Here is a 25,164-nt window from a genome sequence, read left to right on the forward strand (position 1 = left end):
AGTGACTCAATGCGTTTCGACGCATCTGTGACCGACAGACAGAAGTTGATTGGTGAACCAACATTTGCTGCATGCTTCGCAAAATAATCGGCTGTTTCATTGATTGGTATACCGACATGGGAAGGTGTCCAAACAAACGAGATTTTAATTAAATGCGAATTAACTATTTTGTTTAGAATATTGTACACAGTGAAATTGTGAGATGTGTTGTTTTTAAGCAGAAGACAAGCATTTTTGCTGTCTGTAAATAAAGCAGCTGTGCTGACACCGTCTTCGATCATCAAATCAATTGCCTTTTCAATTGCACATAGTTCACCAGTAAGAGAAGAAAGTTTTTCATTAATTTTGAAAACAAAATTTTGATTAGCAGATATATTGCAGACAGCGCAGCCTGTGTTGTTGTTAAAAACAGCAGCATCCGTCGCCCAAATAGAAACGCCTTCGGATCTGAAGTCGTTAATTAATTCGTAGTAGTGTGCTTTGAAATATTCTGTTGGTGTATTGTTTTTGGTAGTATTAAATATATCCAGCATGAAATCTACCTTGTTGGTCGGATGTTGATTGTAACCAATTTTGAGATTTTCAAAAATTGTGCGAAACTTTGTATAGACATATCCAAGACTAGTTTTTCTTGAGGTATTTGAGGTGAAGTATTCATACAGAGAAGAGTTGTATATTTTAAGTCTTATCAATTCTTTAGCCGCCAAGTGTTGAGCTCTTAAATCTGTTGGTAGCATACCAGCAAGAGCGTATACCACATGATTTGGAGTGGAAGGCACCAGTCCCAAATTTTTTCTTAACAACTGATTTTGAAAGCTTGTTAGCTTCTTGTTTATATACATTGGTCTGTGAGCCATCGATGAGATTGCATATTCGGTCTTTGAAAAGATAAGTGATTTTGACAGGTTTATAGCTTTTGCGGGATGAATTCCACTTTTTGGACCCGTGACCATTTTTAAAGCATTAACAGTATTTCTGCAGGATATCATCACCTCTTCGTAGTGCTCCTTGAGTGATAGACTGTTTTTAATATGTCTCCCTAAAAATTTGATGGACTTAACAACATTTACTTGGACTCCATTTAGTAAAATGTTGGGATTTCTCCGACCTCCTTTAGCCACGTACATTACTGAAGTTTTCTCAACATTGACGTCAAGGTTTAGTTTTTTTAATAAGGATACCATGTTATTGGTTTTGATTTGTAAAATATTGTTGGCACTATCAAAGTCATGGCTTGCCACAAGCAAAATAAAATCATCCGCATATTGGAAAATGTTTGTGTTTTCATCAGCTAAACCATGGAGGCCTATTGTGTATAGGTTGAATAGTGTTGGGCTTAAACAACTGCCTTGAGGGATCCCATTGTATATATTTAGGGTGGAGTTTCCCATACAAAGAGTCCTTTTGCAGAGAAAATTGATTATCCATAATCTTATTTGGAGTGGAATGTTTATTTCTATTAAAATCCTCTTCAGGTAATTTATATCGACACACTCATAGGCTTTCGATACATCCATCGAGAGAACAATCACCTTGTCATTTTTTTCTTTGGAGGTGTTTATTGTGTGTAGTATGTCATTAATGCATGTTGAAGTTGACACATGTTTGCGGTATGCATAAGATCTAGGTGGAAGAGTTTTATGTTCATCTAGAAAATCATTGAGCCTTTGTTTGACCATGAGGTTTAAAATCTTTGCCAGTACAGATATTAAAGCAATTGGCCGAAAATTTGTGCAGATGTCTAAATTTTTTCCTTTTTTCGGTATGGGAACAATTTTTATTCTCCTCCATTCTTCAAAAAACTCACAGTTTTTCCATTGATTATTAAAGGAATTCAAAAGGTGCTGCTTACTATCTTGGGATAGTTTATTAACCATTTCATAAGTGATTCCATCCAGACCAGCTGCAGATGGTTTAGTTTTTTGCTGTAGAACATTGTCTAGTTCTTCCATGGAGAAATTTACAGATTGATTGTTATAAATTGAAATGGATATAGTTTGTCTGTTGTTGGGAACCTGTTCACTCAAATGACGTAAGAAGGCTTCGTTGTTGTCAGTGTTCCATTTAGAAGCAGATTGGGGTTCGAAAACCGATTTACAGCTCTTTACATAACGGAAAAGCGATTTTGAATTAGATAATTGGCTTAAATCTGACAGTTTACGACGTTTGTCGCGATTTTTGGCACATTTTACGGCTTTTTTGAATTTAGATATAGCGTTGATTGCACTCAGGGCATTTTCAGTGGTTTTGTATCTATCAAATTTCTGTTCTGCGGCCTCTTTTTGACGTAAGAGTATGGTAATGTCATTATTCCACCATGTTTGAAATTTTGTTTCAGCAGTAATGAGAAAAGTTGAATTTTTTATTGTTGATTTTAGCTTCGATTGAATATCATTCATATTGGAATCAATTTTTAGATTTGATAAGTTTTTGAAGAGATGTTTTTTTGCTAGGAAGTACTGTTGCTTTGATGTGAAATTATCTATGTTAATAAGGATTGGTCTGTGGTGGCTTCCTCCTATGCTTGTATTTTTTACATTCCAATTAAAGTTTGAAGACATATTTGTGAAGGTAAGATCTAACACAGAACCGAAAGAACTGTCAAATAGATTCTTTTTAAAGGTTGCTGAGCCATCATTAACACAACGAAATGCCGAACTGTCCATCAAGGTTTGCACAGTGGATCCTCGAACTGTGTCAAAAACGTCACCATATGCTTTACATCTTGCATTAAAATCCCCGCCAATAATGACATTTGATTTTCCATTTAGAAAGATTAAAAGTTTTGATACTTCAGTTTTTAAAACATTGGATTTTACAGAATGCGGAAAGTATACTGAGACAATCGTTAAATTTTGAGACAGGTTTGTAGTTTGACATATTAAGATGTCTAAATCCGATGCAAAAGGTAATTTTTTTATTTTAATAGTTTTTTTGTGCAGGATGGCAACGCCACCATAATTGTCGATTCTTTTTTTACAGAATAATCCATAATTGTTTACGTAAGATGATGATGCATTTTCATCTACATTAAAAATTTCGCTTAAGATGCATATATCGACAGAAAATTTGTTTAAGTAAAGTTCTAAATAATTTTTATTTTTATTCAAACTTTGTATGTTGTGCTGTAAGATTATCATGTTCGGTTTGGTTAGAACTGGAAGGTCCATCTATTGCTGGTGCTTTTAAGGCATTTGAAAAACTGTCTAAGATCTGTAATCCTTCTGTACACTTGGCATTGGTTAATGCGGCAGCCATTTGTTGAGTGAAAGTGGATAATATTTTTTCATACTCAGAAACTTTGAAAAAATTTGAGAATTCAAAGGATGGTTTAGAGGGTACAATCGTTTCCTGTTCAGCTGTAATATGTGTTCTACGAGGTATTGATGCTGCTACTTTATTGTAATTGACTTTAGTTCTCCTTCTGTTGAGTTCATCATTGAAGGAAGTAACTGGTCTTCTGCTTGTTTTAGAAATTTGGGGAAATTGATTTTCATAATTTGGTTCATCTAAAATTTCAAAGTAATTGTTTGAAACTTTAGGGATACATTCTTTCCTTGAAAGGTTGGTGATTGCCATAGCCTCCAGAATATTTTTTTCATTGCTGTATCTTTTGCATTTTTTGACATCCATGGCATTGTGATCTTCCATGTTGCATAGTATACATCTGGGTAGAATACAGTATGTTTTGCATTTAATTGTCGACAAACATGTATCACATTTTGGCTCTGTGCAGTTTGTGGGACATTCAATGTTTATCCCGCAAAGAAGGCATCTTTTTTTGGCTCTACATTTTACGGCTATATGACCTAAACGACCGCAATTTTTACATAAGCGTACAAGTGGAATATATAAATCCGTCTCCACTATAGAGTTGAACATTTTAAGTTCTTTTACAACGTAGTCCGCTACAATACCTACTTTAATGGTTTGCGACGGCACATACTGACCATTTTCATTTTTGTATTTGAAACGATATACTGATACAGCTTTGAAATCATTGTCGCTGCTGTTGATTTGATCATATATCATTTTGCCAGTGAATTCTACTGGTACGGATTTAATAACATAAAATTTTTGTACAAATCTATCTGGGATAAAAGCATTCAAACCAATAGATTTTACATTTGGATCCAAAACAAAATTATTTGCCGAGTTATAATTGTTGAAGCTCAGGCGGAAGGTTTTATATGCAATATTCTTTGATACAAAATGAGCATTTATGTTGGCACTGGCTAATTTGGCATACAAATGTAATTCTGAGTTCTTTCTTCTAGGGCAAATGGGCTCATCAGAAGTAAGAAGTACATAATATGGACCTGGATGGGCTGGGCTGTAAAGAATTGTTTGGTTTTCATAGTTATCATAGCTGTAAATATCTGTTTTGTTTGTGTTTTTGGGTATATTGGATGGATTGGAGGGATTGTTATTGTTGGAGTGACAGTTGTTAGTTGTGTTGGTGGAGATGGACTTTGTATCATTAAAATATTGATTTTCATATGGTGTGAGAGTGGTGTTTTCTTTTGCTGGTGTTGTTTTTGCAGAGCACTGCGGCATTTTATTTTGCATAGAAGGCTGATTATTTTTAAACTTCTTGCTTCCAGGGTTGCTAAAAAGCTCAATTCTTTTCCTCGGGTCTAAACGAGGAGGCGGCTCCTCATCACCCATTTTCGCAGAAAATTGTATATTTTGTTGAAATTAGGAATATTAAATTTCAGCAAAATCACCAAATAAAATAATGTTTGTGTTATTGGTTAGATGGAAGGAATGTGTGTATTTGTGTGTGTATTGGTGTTCAAAGCAAAACAAACAAAACGCATAAAAAAGAAAGCGAAACGGCGCGCACGTAGTCTAAAGTCAACGAGAGTTGAGAGACGACTGTAAATCTTTTATGTCAAAAAAAAAAAAAAAAAACACTGTCATTTCTCACCAAGAGCACAATGAATGCGTCATCCTCTATTTGGTTTCACGCACCATTAAAAAAAAAATTGACATAACAATGTTCCCAGGCATTGATGTGTCAACCTGTATATTTCTACCATGGTAGAAGAATATAGATAGACACATCGACACAGCTGCTGGGACAACGAACTGTCAAACCAATTTTGGAATGGAAAATGTTGAATGAAAAATTATTTAAATTTGTAAAAATTGTTGAAAAACGCGTATTGTAATAACCTCCGAATGACGTTGTATAAGAAAACATATTAAAATCTACTTATATTTGAAAAGACATTTAAAAATTCTTAATATATCAATGTTCCCAAGCGTTGACTCATCCACCTGTATTTTTCTACCATGATTTTTACCATGATAAGCAGCTTGGCATCTTGGGTAGGCTTATTAATGTCAAATTACAAAGGGAAACGACAGCAGAATTGAGTGTGGCTCTGGCATCCCTTTATGATATATCACAAAATATGCCATGCGAAGACTTCAAGCTGTTTATGTGCTCTCACCTTTATAACTTAAATTCTACCCTGTTTTTTTTTTCCATGCTAGAAAGTTAATTTTTGCTTTTTATTATATAACAACTTCCAAGATCAATCAAATTTCAAATGTGTATTCAAAAATCAACTTTTTTATTATCTTATGTATGTAATGACAAAACTATTTTGTGTAAATAGATACGCAAAAATGTAACAAAATATCGTTTTAAAAATCACAATTAGTAAATACAAAACACATTACTTTTCTACCACAGACAGACCTATTACTTTCCAATTACATTACTAAATACAACGCCGGTGCGACTACCTTCCTCCTTTTTCTTTTTATACCATGTCTGTCAAACTACGATAACCGATTTTCACTTTATGAATGATATCGGAGAAAATTTTTTAATTCAATCACAATAATTGCATTTTGACATTAAATTTGGTAGTCAGAAGGCTTGGAAGGGGAACCGTATACTTTATACCGTATACGAATATACATACATCAATTTTCATCATTTAGAGATAAAAACATTGAAAGTTGTTTTTTGTTGGAATGATTTGAGGTAGAATATAGTAGCTACAATTTCCAACATTATTAGCATCCTTGAAATGTAAGCAAGTTTCTTTATGCCATGGCATTTTGTTTATTTCGTAGCAAAATTTCAGATTTGACCTTATAATCGATAAAAACAAATTATCATCAAAGTACGCAAAAAACAAAAACACAACACAACAGTCATCAGAAAGAAATCATGGATTTGGTGGATCACAATCCCTATGGGAATGGGCTGCAATATGTAGGATTTAATCAAGATCAAGGTGGGTTAGCACTTTATTTCTATTAATGGCATTGCTGAGAAATTATTTTATTTAGGGTGTTTCGCTTGTGCTACGGATTCGGGATTTCGAGTATTCAACAGTGACCCCTTAAAGGAAAAGGAACGACAGTATTATCCCGAAGGAGGTCTTAGTTATGTTGAGATGCTGTTTCGCTGCAATTACTTAGCTGTTGTTGGTGGTGGAATACGTCCATTGTATCCCCCAAATAAACTCATTATCTGGGATGACCTCAAGAAAGCTCCAGCCATATCCCTAGACTTTAATCAACCTGTTAAAGCTGTTCGCTTAAGGCGGGACCGCATTGTTGTTGTGTTTGCAGGTTTTATAAAGGTTTTTACTTTTACCCAGCAGCCCAGGCAATTGCACGTTTTTGAGACAAATTCGAATCCCCATGGACTGTGTGTTTTGTGTCCGCATAGCAATAAAAGTTTGTTGGCATTCCCAGCCCGTCGTACCGGGCATGTACAGGTGCGTTGAACCATGACAAATGTTTTCCAATGTTTAACACTGATGGTTTTCACTTTAGATTGTCGATTTGGGCAATACAGAAAGGGCGGCATTGGAGATTGTGGCGCATGAAGCAAACATTTGCTGTATCGCTTTCAACCTACAAGGAACACGATTGGCTACAGCCAGTGAAAAGGGCACATTAATACGCATATTTGACACAGAAACCGGAAAAAAGGTCAATGAACTACGACGTGGCAGCAATCAGGCCACAATATATTGCATTAATTTCAATCATGCCTCAACAATGTTGGTGGTATCATCGGATCACGGAACCATACATGTGTTCAACTTGGATGATACCAAACCAAAGGAATCGTCTCTACCGATTGTTCCCAAGTACTTTTCGAGCCAATGGAGCTTTGTAAAATTTTCCATACCAAAAGAACCACCCTGTATTTGCGCTTTTGGCTCGGATTCAAATTCTGTTATAGGTGCGTGTTATAAATTGATCAAAAAAAAAAAAAAAAAACTTTGAACACCAACATCTTCATATTTTCAGCTATATGTGCCGATGGTCATTATTACAAATTCCTGTTCAATAGCAAAGGCGAATGTAGTCGCGATGTTTGTACTCAGTTCTTGGAATTACAAGATGACGATTAAATCTACTCCGCATATGTTTCCTTTGAAAAATGCCTTTGCGTTCTAAATATTCTCCTATGATTTTGTGATGTCGCTTAAGTCTTCTGTTTATTGACGTTTCCCACGAACGGCGAACATACGTATAATTCCATACTAAGAATTATTAGAATTATAACAACTTCAAGCGAAAGCACTTTTTATATTTAAGATATCGATTAATGTTCTAATGATGAGAAAAGATCATCAATGTTGAAAATTCGCTTTATATTGAAAAGTAAAATATATAAAATATACACCCATATTAATTAGAAATCTAAAATACATTCGGTATTTCATTGGAATTCTAGTATTTCTTTATAGTGTACTATTGCATTAGGGTGTAATAATTAAGTTGTATGTATGAACAACATTGTTGGTATAGAAAGTAATTTATTAATAAAAATGTTTTGGCTTAATCCTAATTAAGCTATAGCTTTCGGATCGGTCTGAAATTTATACCATAGATCTTGGCCTCTTGATTACAAATAAGTACATATTACCCGCCGGTCGTACACGACTATCCGGTTTTTTTAACTAGAAAGTTCGAATTAAATACCGACTAAAGGCCGCTTAGAAACTCTTAATTTGAAGAAACAATAGAAAAGATATAAGCATTTGCAACGTTGCTTGTTTCCTAGCTAATTTAGTGGATAAATCTTACTGGGAAGTACCCGGCTCACCTAATACTGTATTGTATGTACTAGTTTTCTCAGAGCGATTTTCAACGCTTGAATAAAACAAATCATTTACGGTTTGTTTCACAACGTCATAAAATATTGATTCTCGGTTTTCAAATGCAATTCCTAATTTAAAATCACAAAATTTCGTATTGAACGGATTTCTATTAAAAAAAGAAATAACATTGCGCTAACCCAAATTTGCATTAGAAACTTTAAATGAAATTTTTGTGCTGTTTCATCGTCTTTTTCTTTCCTTGAAACTTTCTGCAGTTGACAGCCGCTTATGTTTTTTTGGTGTTATCAGTTCGTAGTACATACCTACTTTATTCCAGAGGTAGAATTGTTTGACAGCCGCAATTTTGCAGACGTGTTTATTTCAATAGGAAGAAATAAAATTAAAGAAAAATGCTGAATTTAAACATACAAACACATATGGTAATTAATGCCTTCATGAATCCGTGGTCCATTTTCATAAATAAATATTTTTAAACTTTTTTAGGACTTCGTTGGCCAACACAAAGCTGAGATGTACTCTCGCTTCATCATCACCCTTTTTGGAGTTGTTGGTTTAATCTGGGGAGCAATAACTCAACAATTCTCTCAAACTGTTTATACACTGGGAGCTGGGTTCATTTTAGCTTCATTGGTAAGAATTGAAAACTTCATAAATTATGATGTATCGCTAATTAAAATATTGTTTTGCTCGCTGCAGTTGACAATTCCTCCCTGGCCTATGTACAGACGCAACCCTCTAAATTGGCAGAAACCAAAACCTGAGCCATCAAGTGGCGGAAGCAATGGTGATGAAAATAAACAAAAGAAGAAAAAATAAACCACATATATTATTACAAAGGCATTCCCGTATTATGTTAAAAGATTAGCATATATCTCACCACAAAAATAAAATATACAAAATAGCTACAATATTTTATTTGCATTAAGGACTTGGTTCATTTATCTATTAGTCGATAAAAATTAAAATAATGTTTCCCCAGTGAATGATAAAAACAAATATTTAACAAGTATGACTCTGACTCATCTAGAATCTACTCTACACTGCATTTAAAACTCTTCTTGGCACTTTTTTATTTTTGGCATTTATTTTCATATGGGTCTTCTATATGACTTTAGCTCATGATGGTCATAGTATTTGTGAATTAAATCGTACATATTGGCAAAGAAGTACATTAAATTGTCGTATTGGCCATTATAAGGTGCAACTGGATCCATATTGTCTTCAGCATCATCAACAAGCTTCGCCGTTTTATAAAATGCCTCACAAATTTCTAAATTATCTAGGCCTCTATAGTGTTTATTTAAACCCCATGCATTGACATGTACTTCCAAGAGAAATTGATGGACAGCTTCTAGAGTAGCCAAGTACCAGCGAGGACTACCCTTTTGATGGCGCCAAAATTGAGAACATCTGTTCTGCAATATGACAGGTTTAAGCGATCGCACACGTTCGTCTTTGTAAATGCCTCGACTTTGATTCCAAGTGCTATCTATGAACACCGCCCTTTTGATGGGTAAATTGTCATATGTGTATATTCTTCCATTTATGTCATCTGTATATTCTTCCACAACTTCATCTAATCGCCTTTTCAACAATGTTCCCACATTGTGCCCCTTGGGATATCCAAAATTGTTCTCTTTACACAGCCTCACATTACGTTCGAACAGTTGTGCTACCGTTACACTTTCCACACTGGGAAATATAAGTACGACACCTTCCTCCTGACTATAGTCTGGTATATCTGGATACGTATGAATTCGAACTTGATTTGGCGCCAAAACGGCAGCATGTATTGCCGTACTTTTGCCATCGATTTCCTTCTTATGTTTTATGATGTCTATCTTGATGGGTATCGTCACTTTGGGTACAATTTCACCCAAATCCCCAACGGGTATGTAGCAATTGTAGCAGAAAAACTTGCGGGACCGCTGACATTGGGAGCAATTGAAACGGCCTTCTATGGTATCAAGTATCGTGAAATCATCCAATTTCATGTTAATGAATGGATATTTGCGGGGGCGGCTTTTGTTTTCCAGAGGATGGGTCATCTTTCCAGATTGTCAGATTTGGTTCCGTTCGGAACGAAGTAGTTCAATGTAACTATTCCCTCAAAGGAACTTTCGGAACAGTTAGCTTTGTTTTCATTTAGTTCCTTTAGTTCACTAGTCTCCTTTCTTAACTCGTTCCGAGGCAAATTGATCAAGTATACGATCTTGCACATACGAGTAATTTCATGATATAGATTAATATAATCGTGTCGGAACTTTAGGTTTCGAAATCATGACATTTATATTTTTAAATCAATGGAATTTAAAAAATGCACACATATCTACTTCTTTTATATCAAAGATTTTTAGGATGTATCAACAGAAATAGGGAAAAATTAATTTAAATTAATTGTAAAATTAATTAAAAATACAATGAAAAATAATATAAAAACACATATATCTTTTCAAATTTTTTTTTTAATATACGTTGTGTTTTTACATTAAAACAGGGTAGCAACTGCTCTTATTCGAATCATTTTGAAAACACACCTTATGTTTAGCCATATTTATATAATATATTTTTATTCACAATCTACTAATTTTGCAAATTTTTTCGGAAAAGTAAAATTGCTTATTGTAGTAAAAACTATTACATTCTTGCAGTTCTGGAACAGACCAAATTTTAATAGTTTGTTTTGACTTATCTGGACATATTAAATTCGGTCAGCTGAGCTAATGCTACTCTACTAATGTGACACATTACACCAAATATATAATATAATATCTATAATTTTAATTAAAGCCTAAAAGTATGCTTCAAACTTTTTTCAAAGTTTTAAATTATCTATATCTAATACCAAGTTCGCATTGTACCCGATTTCTTTTCTACATAATTTCCCATACAAAATAAACCATAACAATTTAGATTTTTTGAGTTTTACAATGTTAAATAAGCGACGAATCATCGTGATAAAATATATCCAAATGTTATTTTCGTTGAAAGGAAATTTTTGAGTTTTGGTATGCAACAAATAAGAACCATTTTAGAAGCGCTATATTGTTTTAAATTAAAAAAGTAACAAAATATTAAATATATAAGATATCTTATTGCACTTGTTATTAAGAATTTTAAATTAACTGCTTCAGAGATGGCAAACATGTCCTCCCATGTCTATGATGTATCATGTTTTTATATACGAAATACATTGTTATTTTATATAAGAACTTTATTTATTCAAATGTTTCGTTAATATTTAAAAGTAATCTTATATACTGTTTGTTAATCGTTTAATAAAAATAAAATAGATTGTACAAAATAATGGCATCACTTAAAGTATTAATAAACATGTGCAAGTATTCCATCAAAAACTACACTCGGGCCGCTTTCGTTTTTCGTGTCTGTACAATATTGATGGCAGCAATTGCAATCCAACCAAATACGGCCAACCAAGCAAATAATAAAGTCATGTGGAAACAAACAGAACTGTTGATGCGACCATAACGACGTCTTTCGTAGGATATGCTTTCAACTAAATAATCCTAAAGAAGAAGGATGAATAATTATTTGTAATTATGGAAATCGTGGTAATACACTACCATAAAATCAAATATGGCCGAGCAGGAAAGTCGACCCTTAATGACAGGAACAATGTTGCCCACTCCCTGGATTTCTTTTAAAAGGGCTTCGCGATATTGTTTGCATGTTACCTCAAAACCATCAGTATAAACTGATGCATACACCAATGTATAGAGAGCCATAATGGATGCTATAATGCTAGTTGGCAGCCAATAATAGGGTGATATTCCGTTATCTGTTATTTCGGATTCGGTTGTGACAACTACCACTTCACCAGATCTGTAATTAATAAAAAAAAAAACAGTGAGTAAATAAGAAATTTGTAAATTTTACTACCTATTAAATTAATCGACCCACATACACACTTTTAGCCATTCAACCTTGGACAATATTTTTCATCTAAAATGTAAAATAGCGGGGGAACTTTTAAAAATAATTTAAAATTAAGCAGACATGAATCATAAGATACAAATTGCCCCCATCACTTTTAAGCAATGACCAGTGAGTGACCTATGGCCAACGCTAAGAATACAATAATTATTTCAATTGATTGAATGGAGCTCATGCATATTTGCAAACAACATTAACAACAAATTTCTATTGTTTAAAAAAGTGATATGTGCAGTTGTACGATAGTGTTGAGCATGTTCAAAATGAAAATATTGTGCCAGAATATTTCTTCATAATCAGATAAATGAAGTGATAGCCAATCTTGTAAGTGAAATCTAAACATGTTTAATTCAAATTGGAATAACTCTAATTGCAAATTGTACAGATTTTGTATACCCTCAATTTTTTATACCTTCAATACTTATATCTGTCATAGCTTACGAAACAAATATTTCTCTTAACCGAAAATCTGATAAGAATATGTAATTAATCGAAATTTATGATTTCGCATGAAATTAGATATAAATGTAAAATATTTTTATGTGTATTATATGAAGTATGAAAATGTAATATTTCTGTCCGCTACATCTGTTACATCACGCATATATCCACATTTTCCAAAAATGTGCGCATATCGCATATAAAGTAGGTGAAATAGACGATATAGTCCAAGTCCAAAGCACGTTCTTATATTTATATCAGTCTTAGGTCAGATACAAATTAGTCAGTATTGGCCAACTGCTTCGGAACCTCCGCCATTGAATAATCATGCCTCAAGGCTTGGGGTATATATCAGTCGACAAAACCGATTGACACCATTTTACTGAAAAATTAACCTCTGAACTATATCTTTATCCGATGCGACAAAACAGATCAAGTTCTTAAGAAGAACGTTCTTAAGAAGAGATTGCATCATCCAAAAAAAAGCAAAAAAAAAACTTATACAGATCTTTTAAAAATTTCGAAATGTAATTAAAACTTTGAGTAAAATACCATGGTAGAAGAATATAGGTAGTCACATCGATACAGCCGCTGGGACAATGAACTGTCAAACCGATTTAGATATTGAAAATCGTGAATGAAAAATTATTGAAATTTGAATCCGATTTGCGTTGTATAAGTAAACATATAAAAATCGACTTATTTTTGACAAAGCTCTTAAAAAATGTTGACATATCAATGTTCCCAAGTGTTGATGCATCTACCTATTTTTTCTTCTACCATGTAAAATGCTGAAAAGCTATATATAGAAATGACATGAATCTATGTTCGCCTTTTCTGCAAAATACTAGATATGTCCCTCTTTTCAGCTACAAGAAAGAAAGGCGCTGAGTGGAATTATGTTCCAACATTTTGAATATAATCTTAACTTTTATGAATAAGAAAGTGATTTTCCAAAATATTTTGATACATCTTGTATTTAGTATAGTAAATACATCTCATTTGGTCTCGCTTACCTTTGCTTAATAGTCGTGGTTCCAGTTTTCCTCTTGCCCTTGCCCAAACAAACTCGGTATACATGATATATACCCAAGACGGTACAGAACAAGAGTGGCAAAATCAAGCCATATGTAGCATAGTGACAATAGGCTATATGTCCCCCCTCGAAGGAGGTGTAGGTGGAGCGAGCGTGTAAATAGCAGCCGCAATTGGTTTCTGGGCAAGCGTTTAAGACATAGCGCCAATGGGACCAACCAATACCAGCGGTGACACAGCAGACGATCGAGGAAACAATCACGAGGGGATAAAGAAAAGCTAACGTTTGTTCTGTGGTGTAAGACATTTTTTTAATTTTTTGTTTTTTTTTTATTCTCTTGTCTGTTATGAAGCAGCAGGGTAGTACAGTTGTTGTATTAGTCACTACTATTCCTCAATATTTTACTCCGTTTTCCGTGTATAATTCGAATTAATTATTTTTCGCTTTCCATTACACTTATTGTTTATGGTTTCTTTAATACTTTTACTTTTGTTGTTTCTGGTGGAAGATTATTGAGTTGCTGTTGGCGTTGTTTGCGTACGCAAATGAAAACAAAATATCGAAATCAAAACAAACCACACAAAACTAGGTGAAGTTGCATTCATCGGATACAAAAACACGTTTAACGTTTCCAAATATTCAGCTACAACTGGTAATGTTAGTAACAACGGCAACAAGTTTGTGTCTGGCTCATTCAGCCACTGCCCGAGCGCACAAACTGCTCGTACAGATTGTAGAACACAATTTCAATGTGGTAGTAGTTTGTGAATGAAGAGAAATTGAGAGTCACAGATATTGTATCTAAATTAACTTATGTTGTATCTATGAGTGTTGGAATGCTCAAACAGAAGACACTACCACCTGCACACCAATTAAATTCAAAAGATAACGATGACTGATATTAGGGCAGCGAACAGTTGATGCCGGTAACAACTTATACCCTACGTTACTAAAGAAATGTGTTGTTGGATATTCGGGGATGGTATTTATAACATAGTTGAGATGTTGGTGTATGGATTTTGTTGGTGACATCGACAAAATCATTCTTGATCAACAAAAAATTCTGGCAATTTTGAGATGTTTGTTATATAATATGACTAGATGTAGATCTGTAAAATTTAACACACATTTTATATTATGAATTGATAATTTCCAATTGATTTGTAATGGCTTCGTATTTAACGGGGCATCTTGATGTTTGGTATTTTCAATGCAATTTCCAAGAACAATTGCCGTTAATAGAATATCAAAAAGAAATATATATGAACCTATGTCAACAGCATCCTAACCATGTTCTAAAAAAAGCAACAATTTGATATTTTGGGCTCTGAAAAACAAAAGAGGGTTTGGCACGTCCCTCAAATAACTTGAATCTCATATTAACGAATTCCTAACCTTAAATGAAATTATTGTAGCGCAGAAAATACATCGCTTTTACAATTGTAAAGACAATGCCTAAAATGTAATAACAAATTCTGTCAATTAACTTAATGAAATTCAAATACAGATAAATTATTGCTAAATACTTTTATAAACAAGTGATGACTTTAAACTTGACTACAAATTGTTACGAGCGCCAAGTGCGTTCATTCATTGAATAATTAATGAATGACTGACTGACTCATCGTCACTTGAGGGTGTACGATCGTCTCTTAACGAAAAATAACTTAATTAAGTGAATGCATTTATTAACGCTTTCTTATTGTGTAACTAATAAATAACACATTTGTGCGAAAGAAGGCTACAACACACCCTATACTAAAGGGCTCGTACAAATTACTATGGAAAAAGAAATCTCTTCGGTGACAATGTTTGTTTTCCGATCGCCATAAAATATCGTTTTGGGTTGGGAAAACAAGTAAAAAAGCTGTACCTCCACCATTTGGAACGATTTTCAAAAAAATAAAATCCGTTAAAAATGCTGTTAAAATCTTAAAAATACCGAATGTAGTCGTTATAATAGGGTCGATACGACGATGTGGACCTGTAGCTAAAATCATTAAAATACCGAATATCGAGAGGTGCCCTTATATGGAGGCTATACCATAACGTGGACCTGCACAGTCTATTTTCTGTCATAGACTGTAGTATCCATTACGAACTTTAAATACCAAATTTGAAGCAAATCCGGTGAAAATACCGAATATCGGGAGGTGCCGTTATATGAGGGCTATACAAAGGCGTGGACCTGCATGGACAATTTTCTGTCATAGGCTATAGTATCCATTACGAACTTCAAATACCAAATTTAAAGCAATTCCGGTGAATAATGTCGCTAAAATCATCAAAATGCCGAATATCGGGAGGTGCAATTTGCAACACAGACAATTTTCTGTCATGGGCTGTAGTATCCATTACGAACTTCAAATACAAAATTGAAACAATTGTGGTGAAACATGTCGCTAAAATCAATTCAAATATTGAATTTCGGGAGGTACCATTATATGGGGGCTATACCATGTTCAATACCAAAAGTCCTTTAGACATAATATACATTTGAGTAAAATTGTATAAACCTACTTCATTTCGTTCGGAGGCTAGAGTGATTTCAACAGACAGACGGACTTCGCTAAATCGACATAGAATTTATGCTGATCAAGAGTATATATATTTTGTGGGGTCTTAAATATATATTTCGAAGTGTTACAAACTTAATATACCCTCCATACTATGGTGGAGGGTACAAAAATGTAAATTATAGTCGATTATACATAAGAAATTTCGTTTGAATAGCACATGACTCCTTCCTTGAAAATCTAGTGATACAATGGCGCAACCAAAAAGCTAGTTTAACTTCATGGGTGACTAAAAATCTGGTTATATTCAGCTACTTCTTAATCACATTTCCAATATCCAAAGAAATTATTTATTTTAGTGGGTAGCATAGAAACCATACTTAATTCGTTTCCTGGTAACCCCAACTTATTCCTACTTTGTGTTTTTTTTATTATTTTCGAATTGCATTTGAGAAATAAACTATTGTTTGTTTGAAAGAATACTTGCGTCCGTGCCGGATTTTTATAGAATGTCATTCCCAAATCCCGAGACTCATAAATTGGATAATTTTGGTTTTATTGATTACAAACAACCGCTAAATAAACAACAAGATATGAGAACATCAACATATTTTGGCAACAAATACATGACAGATACAATGTTAGGCAATACGATAAACTGCAAATTTAAGGAGACGCCACCATATAGAGAAGATGTTACACTGGCGATGCATAGACAAAGCGATTACAAAACGAACTACACATGGAAGGTATTTATACGAGATGACTATCATTGCATATCGTCTAATATAATCTATTGTACATATATTAGTTTGGAGATCCCAATGAAGTTCGTAATCCCACCTTGGCTAAAATGGATGGTATTAAACCCTTTTATGAATGCAAAATGAAGTTCCTAACACGACCTATGGTCCCGGCTGCAAGCGTTTCGCATTCTGATTATTTGTGGAATCCAGAGCCTACAAAAGAACCTCCTATCCAAATGCATCTACCCACCGCTGTGGCGGCCACAAAGATATCAATTGATCGTGCCAAACCGGGATATAGCAAATATTTAGATCCTTCCGCAACTACATCCCGTTTAGACTATTGCCATAGAAGTGCTCAGGATGTAATGAGTGGCATTGCAGCCAAAGATAATATAACATTTTGGAATTGGAGAAACATGGAATATCGCACAAAAAAGGTTTTCCCGGCCAAAGATCCACAACAATGTGATAAATTACAAACGAATGAATGTGTCAAAAGGCGATGCGAGTTTCCAAGTCTTGTTAAGCCTGTACCAAACACCGGCATGACCACTGAGGTTCGAGATAATTATATTGCACCATTTGAAAATGCAATCGAATATGATACAACTAACATACAAAATAATTTTACACATACCTCAATAGTCCCATTTGCCAAAAAATCTGAATACAATATTTTTGGATCCGGAGAATGTACTAACAAATATGTCTAAACTTATTCCTGCAAATTTACATAATAAAACACTCAATTCAAATCATTTTAAATTTATTATAACAATATTGTTGTTTATATATGTCTTTTTTTATTATTATTATGGTATGTCAGATTAGTAGTTGTTATTGATTAATTTCCATTCATTATGCCAAACAGTTAAATAACAACATAAAATTATTCGTTCGTTCGTATTTTAACCGTAATAGCATATCGTTTCCTTCATTTAAACAAAAGAAAACATAATAACTAAAATAATAACGAAACACATAGATATATGTGTTGTGGTTTTAAGTATGTTTAATAATTTTAAAATATTTCCATGGTATATACATACAAATCTAGTTTTTAATAAATAAAATCATAACAAGTCGAAATTAAGTAAAAACATAGTTTTCGCCAAAGGAATCTAAAAACAATAAGCTTCCGCATCTAAATCTCTGCAAATTCATCCATAATATTCTCATTGCAACTGAAATTTGAAAAACTATTCAAAACAATTTTAAAAACATCATACAGCCGGTTTTCAACAGAATACCTTATATGCTGTACCATGTTAACAAGTATTTTAAAGTATGGACATTTCTACCCAGCCAAGTGCATTTTTAAACTAATGGTTCCACTAATTGTTTTTAAGCAGTCCAGGCAGTCGTGAAATAAGCTTTCCTCCCTTTACACTTTAATTGCATCTACTTAGCATCCATTGAATTTAATATTTTTTCAAAGAGTACATTTTTCGAAACTTTTTATAAACATTAACTTAATGTAGATCGGAAATAAAATATAGTTTTGCGTATATTTTCTGCACTCGGTATACTGTTTCATGGCTACTCATCGTGTTTAAGGAAGTGTATTGATAAATTGCAGGTTGATAGGAGATAAACCTTAATCTGTTCGGAGTTATTCAAAGTTAAGTTAACGTGTTGGGACTTTGACGAGGACTCTAATATTGAAGTAGATATTTTTGAAGTCTCTATGTAAATTTGAAGTTAGTATAACAAAATTTAATATATACCCTATGAAAGGACATTTAGGTGAATTAAGGTTTTATTTTCGTTTGATTGTCACTTCATTTGGCGCATGATTTACATGAAATTGCAGGAAAGAAAAATTTCTATTCTATGGTGTAAAAATGAATTCAAGTAGACAAAGTGGCACCATACTTGCAAGGGATTTTTGTGTTATAGAAAGAAACAATTCCAAATATATACCACTTCGTGGTATGTTTTGTAATTGCATTTTTTTAATTTTCCACAACTTTTAAGAAATGTCCATACGGAATTAAGTACAATTTTATATTTGACAATTTTTTCTCGAAAATTTCGACCACTCTTAATAATTACTTAGTAAGAAATGTAAATTCATAATAAATATGCAAATCAGAATTTAGTTTCTCCATTAAAAACAAAAAAAGCAAAATTAGTTATGTTTTCGATTCCAATACGATAATTAAGTTATAAATACGTACGGAATACACCTATTTTATATGTACTTCGATCTACAAACAATACTAGACCGACCAACTAAACTAATGTACATATACATATGCATGTACGTACTCACTTCACTCTTTCAACTCTAAAACGACTAAAACTGTTAAAAGGATTTGGTTCTATATTAAAATATCATCACTGTAACTTGAAGCCACACATACGTTTGCATTGCTGGAACGGTAAGTTGAGTTTTTCGACACAGTTGTCGTTGTTGTCATTATTTGTTGAAAACGTTGTGAACGTTGGGAATGTTGCGAATTTACCAGGCTTTGTTTTTGCTGTGACTGTGACTGATCCTGATTCGGACTCTGACTATTGAGCAAACGTCATTTCTTTGTGTTAATACTTGGCTTGGGCAGCGAATTAATAAACGAGGTATGTGTGGGTATGGCGGGTGCCACAAAGCCCAAATCAGGAATTAATGCTATACTGGGTGCCACTTTGACCGAGGATCCTACTTGAAATTGATTTGAGGTTTTGGCTGTAGAACTTCCAAGGCGATCTGCTGTGGCATTAGGTACTGGTGCTGTAGAGAAATTTTGCATGACATGAATTTGTTGCTGGTGACCAGCAATGTTGGCTGTTTGAAATTGATTGTAGTTGTTGTTATTTAAGAAGTTCTTGGGCGACTGTTGTGAGCTGGAGTGCAGATTGAGGGGACCCTTTTGGTACAAACTTAAAGGGTTGTTGTAGAAATTTGCATTTTGCCAAGCTCCGCTATTGAACTGTGGGACTCTGTGAGTCGGTGGAGGTCCTTGTACATTTGCACCCATGTCAGCAGGTTGCATTGTTGCCGGTGATGGAGCACTGCTGACGAAGTCAGACCATTCGTCATCGTTAGTAGTATTATTATAGTTCGGCATTTTATATGAATTAAGGGGAGATCTTTGCTTGAAAGGAGAATTCGTTTGACTCTTTGTGCTGGCATTGTTGTTTGTTACCGGTGTTTTGGTGTTGTTATTGTTGTTGTTGGTCGCCACCGGTACCGATATAAAGTCAGACCAATCGTCTTCATCGCCACCATTGTTAATACCCTCAAATTCTCTATTTGCAACAGTAGCGCTAATAGTAGTGGGAGCTGAAGCTTGATGAGTTGGCGTGGATTTCTGGGAAGAATTGTTAGTGTTGTTGGACTTGACCAGTTTTGTAGGTTCTGGGAATAGTTCTTCAATACGGGCGAGCTCTTCTGGATTTATGGATGCTGTCGAATCGCCCCATTCAATTTTTGGTTTATTGGATTCCATAGATATGGCCTGAGGTATTAATATTGCTGGACTAAGAATCATGCCGGCATTTGATGATTTTGAAATGTCCGCAGTTGTGCGGTTGGATTGTTGGTGTGTGGGTGACTTGGAGTTTGTCGCCGCGAACTTGGTGGCCACAGGAATAACAGGGGCAACACTTGGCACAGATTGAAATTCGGAAAATTCATCGTTAAAGTCATCCTTAGTATTGTCGCTACTAAAGGTATTTACTGCTAATGTTTGAACTGGCAAATTATTTGAGGGTTCCATTGATTCTGCCTTTAAAGATGGAGTACGGGTAAGAGATTCCCTTGTGAAAGGTGGGTTATATTCGATATCGCGGTACTCCTTCTTCACAACAGTCTCGTCGATTATCACACCCATCGCCGCTTTTTCATAATCAAAATCAATGTTATTTGCCTTAGCTGGTGATGTTGTTGAAGTAGACGAGGGAGTGGATGAGGAATTGTCCAGTGTTTTGGGGGGTGTGTATATGTGAGTTTCCTTGAAGGAACCCGAAAATGTTGTAGATGTTACAACTTCAAGGGTATCTTCAGAATTGCCTGGCTCATTCAAGTCTAGATGTTTCATCGTATTTACAATTGGAGCTGATACCACAGGTGGTATATCGATTTCAAGGGTCGATAGAGATGGCATGGGCGAACAAAATGAATTGACAGACTCCATTTCACTGATGGGTGGTGTTTTGGAAAATTTATCTGGTTCGACATCTAAGGGATTATCGAATATGGTCAACGACTCGGGTGGTTCGGTGGCAATATATGGTGAAGATGTCGCCACTTGAAAAGCTGATGATTTACTATTTGCACACTGCGCGTCTGCAGTGGTGTCATTCAGAGCTAAAAATTATAGATAATATACATATTTAATACTATATTGGTCTTTTCTACCATTGCATAAATATACCTTCAATATTCTGCTCGGCGGATGGCATTTTCCAATCTAGTTCAGCAATATCCCGCTTGTTCCCAGCTAAATTATTTACAGTTTTATTAAGATCGTTTTTACTCACTGGAACGGGTTCTAAGGATTGTGGACAAGGAGGATTTGTATTGGACTCGGTTCCGCTATTGGAGCTTACAGGTTTCATGGGTTTCAAGGGATTAAAACTTAAATTTGCTGCAAAACGTGGCAAAGAAGGATTCCAATTTTCACCATATAGCTAAATAAGGGAGGGAAGACAGCGATAAGAGTTTGTAAAAAAATCGCAACTACTTTAAGGCAAATCAACAGGGTGACTTACAATATTTCGTGAATCAATTCCCAGAGATTTTATAAAAGCATGTCTCGTATCCGAATTCAACCATTGATATTCTAAAGCTTTGGCAGCATCTATCGAAGTGAAAGGTATGTCTTGAATTTTCCGTTTTTTCGCTTCAGCATAATTTTCATTGGGTTCCGTTTCTGCGGCCGGAATGTTTGTGGATGAGAACATAACTTCTAGGATTTTTGATATGCGTTCGTTAAGATTCTTAGGCGTTTGAAGTGTTGCAGTAACTGCATTAGAACATGTTGTTCGACTAGTAGTTGTTGTTGCCTCTGTTTGAGTTGTTATTGGTTCTGCGGTATTGAAGTCTCCAAAGTCATCGTCATCATCATCGTCTTCGTCCTCTACAATGTGATCAATATTGTGTTGTTGGCTTTCAGTTTTTTGAAGAATTTGAGGTGGAACGGTAGCTATTGGTTGTTCGTTGAAGTCTGCAAAGTCGCCAAAGTCATCGTCATTTTCGTCGCAATGGATAGGGGAGAATTCTTTGTGGCTTTCAATGCTTGCTGATTTGTGCTCCAAATTCGGTATGGATTCAGATACTTTTGACAAATCATTAAAACTACCAAGTGCATTCTCTTTTAGATTTTTCTCAGAAGTGAAATTCGTATTGGCTTCTGGTACTTTGGAACTAACTTGTGTTTCAACGCCAGCAGCGCAAGTGAAATCATCGAATTCGTCATCATCGGAGGGAAAAGCTATCTCTCCTTCGTTAGCCTGCTGACGTGGGAGAGAATGGTTACTGTCGCCATCTGAATGTGAATGTTGTATAAAATCGTCAAAATCGTCCTCCAAATCATTACAAATTTGACCAGATTTGCTCTCCGTTATATTAGAAGTAGATTTTGTTTCGACAAAGGGTTCATTTAATGTTGACGGCGGAAGTGCACTAATATTGCTGGAAAAGTCCTGAAAATCAGCAAAATCTCCAAAATCGTCATCATTGTCCATGCCGTCATTAGTGTTTGAAGGTGGGACATCATTCAAAGGTGGTGGTACATTAAAGTCTGCAAAGACAAAACTATCTGTTGACCTTTTTGGAATATCAGTTTCCGTTCTGGAGTTGTCAACATTTGTGTTGCATTTATCGTTTGTTACATCAATTTCCTGAATTTTAAAGAAGTCTTTGCTTGTGATATCGGCTTCGTTCAAATTTTTGGGCGTTCTTGGTGAGTATAATTCATCTTCGCTTAAATCATCTTCCAAATCTTCAATTGACACTATATTGGGGAGTGGACTTATTGTGGGTTTCATATTGCTTTCTAATTCCGTTACTGGCAAATGTCCATTTGTTGATGAAGTAGTTGTGTTATCTGTTTTGCTGACGGGAGTATCAACATTTTCATTGATTTCCTGATGCAATGGTTCGCTTATTGTCTTGTCGTTTTCATCGATAACTTGACTGTTATCTCCAGCAAATACTTCAGTTCGACAATATGTAGACGACTCTACATGATCACCTATTTGACCTTCAGTTGCAGTTTCCACGTTACCCTTTTCAGAATCATGATCAAATGCTACGGGTTTACATTCCTCCTCAGACTCTTTTGTTTGTTGTTCAATAATACTGTAGTTAAATGCCTCTACTATAGGAGTTGTTGGTTGTGTTTTCTTTGATGCCTCTTTGCTGGTAGTCTCCCCTTCTAACAGCTCGTCGTGTGGAATAAAACTATCATATATACTAACAGGAGGTAAATCTGCAACGGAGGGCGGTCTGGGTGATGGCAAAGGTTCTGAAAATAGGAATACAATCAATAGATATTAAGTTTAATTGGTGTTAGATATTTACCGTCTATTTTCATGTTTCCCCCCGAGAAATCTCCAAATTCCTCATCTACATCTTCATCCAGTGTAGGTGGTAAAACATCATCATCGTCATCACCAAAATCGATGGGCGGTGGAGTACTACATAATAGTGGTGGTATTGGTGGAACATTCATTTTCCACAAGCTGAATTGGCAGAAAACTGTAAACTCGCACCTCTTTCTGCTATCACTGATCAATAAATGGGGTCAACGAAAAAGTTTTGGCAAACGGGTAGTTTGAGGGTCAGGTTAATAACTGCAAGCGCAGAGCTGGTCAAACTCGTCTTGGCTTAATCTCGGGTATTGTTTGTCGTCGATCAGGCTAAAAGAAAACAAGCAAACAAGGGTTGAGTCATATCATGCATACAATCAACATTCCCATACTTATTACAAGTGCTGTAACTTAAGTACTAATCAAAGAGAGGAGAAGCGGAACATCAGGTGTGAATAGGCCACGATATTGCATTGGAAAACACTTTGATTAGATTTCATTTAATATTTTGGGGACATGCAACAACAATTTACTTTTAGGTACACGTTAACACACAATTTTTTATTTTATTTATGGATCTGAGATAATGTGAAAAAGACGAAAAACACTTGACTTGTCATTGTCTTGCAGATGGAATTAGAAAAAAATGTTCGTCTCAACCGCGGAGCATTCATGGCTGCGTACCTGTCTGTAATTTTTTGCCTCAAAATCCTTTCAAAACGAAAATTAGTTGCACTACATAAACTTTTCACTACTCTTTTATTTTTTTTCTTTATTCACTTTTCATTCGAATTCATTCACTTTTCACACTGTTCGCCATCTTGGTTTTGAAGCAAAGCACAAAGATAAAAGAGGGGCCGATAAAAAATAAACAGAAAACAAAGTGGCCGAGTTTACGAATGTGTAGATGAAAACAGAGAGACGGTGGTTAAGAAAGAGAAAGAAGATGGAAATAAGACGTTGTAAGAGATGGATAATTTTACGAATAAGGCATGGGGAAACGCAATCAGCTGGACGATTCATTATAATGGAGCAGCGGAACTAATTGTTGTTTATTAATTTGAGGTATATTTAAGGCATAAGTTGAGTTTAGGGGCTGTGCTCGGATTGACTTGAAATTTATACTACAGGTAGGTATTTTTAAACTGATTACGGCAATATAAATTTTTTGTGGGGGAAATAACCGGTTACCCGGTTATTGGACCCGAAAGTTCAGATACAATGTTCGGTTTTTATCCGGTTCCACTGAACCGATACAAACAAAATGGGTATCATTGGAAAGCTTATGAAAATACCTATCCAACAAGTGGTCACATGAACCGGTTACAAGAACCGGTTCCAGAGTAATGCAAGAAAATTGATATTTTTTACCAGTACTTTTTGAAAAACCCATAAAAACTCGAAAATTGACCCATTATAGGGTCTTAAAATCTATACACAATATTATAGCTAACACTATTGCCTTTCCAAAATGGTGTCATATGTGTTGATATCTTTTGTAATTCCGAAGATATTGGCTTTTAAAGTTGTTACTTATGAAAGTAGTATGAGTGAAGCCAAGTTTTATGTCGGGTTTAACGTTCTTGTTAATCTGCTTTGTTTTTAATTTGGTGTTGTTAGAATATTATGGATCGCGTAGTCGGTGTTGGACATATCCCAGAGGAGAAAATCTTAAGCCCCGGCCGAAGGCCGGCTACTTACAAAAATTACAATTTTTAGAAAAACTATGGATCGCGTAGCCGGTGTTGGACATACCCCAGAAGAGAAAATCTTAAGCCCCGGCCGAAGGCCGGCTAATTTCGAAAACTACAGTTTTTAGGAAACTATTG

At 34.9% G+C, this 25,164-nt stretch overlaps 6 protein-coding genes across 10 annotated transcripts; 3 read left to right on the top strand and 3 right to left on the bottom strand.

The window, feature by feature from the left end:
* Positions 1–5,861: 5,861 nt before the first annotated feature.
* LOC101901521 (WD repeat domain phosphoinositide-interacting protein 3) lies at positions 5,862–7,689 on the top strand. Of its 3 annotated transcripts, none has more exons than XM_020035725.2 (5): positions 5,862–6,001; positions 6,094–6,257; positions 6,313–6,746; positions 6,805–7,219; positions 7,288–7,689. In XM_020035725.2, the coding sequence occupies exons 2-5, from the start codon at positions 6,191–6,193 to the stop codon at positions 7,389–7,391; spliced, it is 1,020 nt and encodes a 339-aa protein (XP_019891284.1). In that variant the 5' UTR covers positions 5,862–6,001; positions 6,094–6,190; the 3' UTR covers positions 7,392–7,689. The 3 variants fall into 3 exon arrangements, with proteins under 3 accessions (XP_019891284.1, XP_058981423.1, XP_005180574.1); XM_059125440.1 differs by having other exon boundaries at positions 5,878–6,049; XM_005180517.4 differs by having other exon boundaries at positions 5,878–6,049; positions 6,105–6,257.
* A 678-nt stretch (positions 7,690–8,367) lies between these two features.
* On the top strand, positions 8,368–9,015 carry LOC101901357 (signal peptidase complex subunit 1). The gene is made up of 3 exons (XM_005180516.4): positions 8,368–8,524; positions 8,589–8,735; positions 8,802–9,015. Exons 1-3 carry the CDS (start codon positions 8,495–8,497, stop codon positions 8,919–8,921), a joined length of 297 nt encoding a protein of 98 aa, XP_005180573.1. The 5' UTR covers positions 8,368–8,494; the 3' UTR covers positions 8,922–9,015.
* LOC101901186 (tRNA-uridine aminocarboxypropyltransferase 1) lies at positions 8,998–10,236 on the bottom strand. The gene has a single exon (XM_005180515.4). It carries the CDS (start codon positions 10,151–10,153, stop codon positions 9,194–9,196), a length of 960 nt encoding a protein of 319 aa, XP_005180572.1. The 5' UTR covers positions 10,154–10,236; the 3' UTR covers positions 8,998–9,193.
* A 599-nt stretch (positions 10,237–10,835) lies between these two features.
* On the bottom strand, positions 10,836–14,227 carry LOC101901012 (uncharacterized). The gene is made up of 3 exons (XM_005180514.4): positions 13,517–14,227; positions 11,690–11,948; positions 10,836–11,632 (listed from the first exon to the last, which is right to left on the bottom strand). The coding sequence occupies exons 1-3, from the start codon at positions 13,840–13,842 to the stop codon at positions 11,462–11,464; spliced, it is 756 nt and encodes a 251-aa protein (XP_005180571.1). The 5' UTR covers positions 13,843–14,227; the 3' UTR covers positions 10,836–11,461.
* A 2,267-nt stretch (positions 14,228–16,494) lies between these two features.
* On the top strand, positions 16,495–17,593 carry LOC101891396 (uncharacterized). The gene is made up of 2 exons (XM_005180544.3): positions 16,495–16,801; positions 16,864–17,593. The coding sequence occupies exons 1-2, from the start codon at positions 16,562–16,564 to the stop codon at positions 17,512–17,514; spliced, it is 891 nt and encodes a 296-aa protein (XP_005180601.1). The 5' UTR covers positions 16,495–16,561; the 3' UTR covers positions 17,515–17,593.
* Positions 17,594–18,936: 1,343 nt separating this feature from the next.
* Positions 18,937–24,181, bottom strand: LOC101900314 (mucin-2). Of its 3 annotated transcripts, none has more exons than XM_005180509.4 (5): positions 24,020–24,181; positions 23,328–23,665; positions 21,515–23,271; positions 21,178–21,433; positions 18,937–21,110 (listed from the first exon to the last, which is right to left on the bottom strand). In XM_005180509.4, the coding sequence occupies exons 2-5, from the start codon at positions 23,476–23,478 to the stop codon at positions 19,333–19,335; spliced, it is 3,942 nt and encodes a 1,313-aa protein (XP_005180566.1). In that variant the 5' UTR covers positions 23,479–23,665; positions 24,020–24,181; the 3' UTR covers positions 18,937–19,332. The 3 variants fall into 3 exon arrangements, with proteins under 3 accessions (XP_005180566.1, XP_005180567.1, XP_019891281.1); XM_005180510.4 differs by lacking the exon at positions 24,020–24,181 and adding an exon at positions 23,735–23,889; XM_020035722.2 differs by lacking the exon at positions 24,020–24,181 and adding an exon at positions 23,728–23,887.
* Positions 24,182–25,164: the final 983 nt, after the last annotated feature.

Source organism: Musca domestica, unplaced genomic scaffold, assembly GCF_030504385.1.
Source record: "Musca domestica strain aabys unplaced genomic scaffold, Musca_domestica.polishedcontigs.V.1.1 33, whole genome shotgun sequence".
Lineage (NCBI taxonomy): Eukaryota > Metazoa > Arthropoda > Insecta > Diptera > Muscidae > Musca > Musca domestica.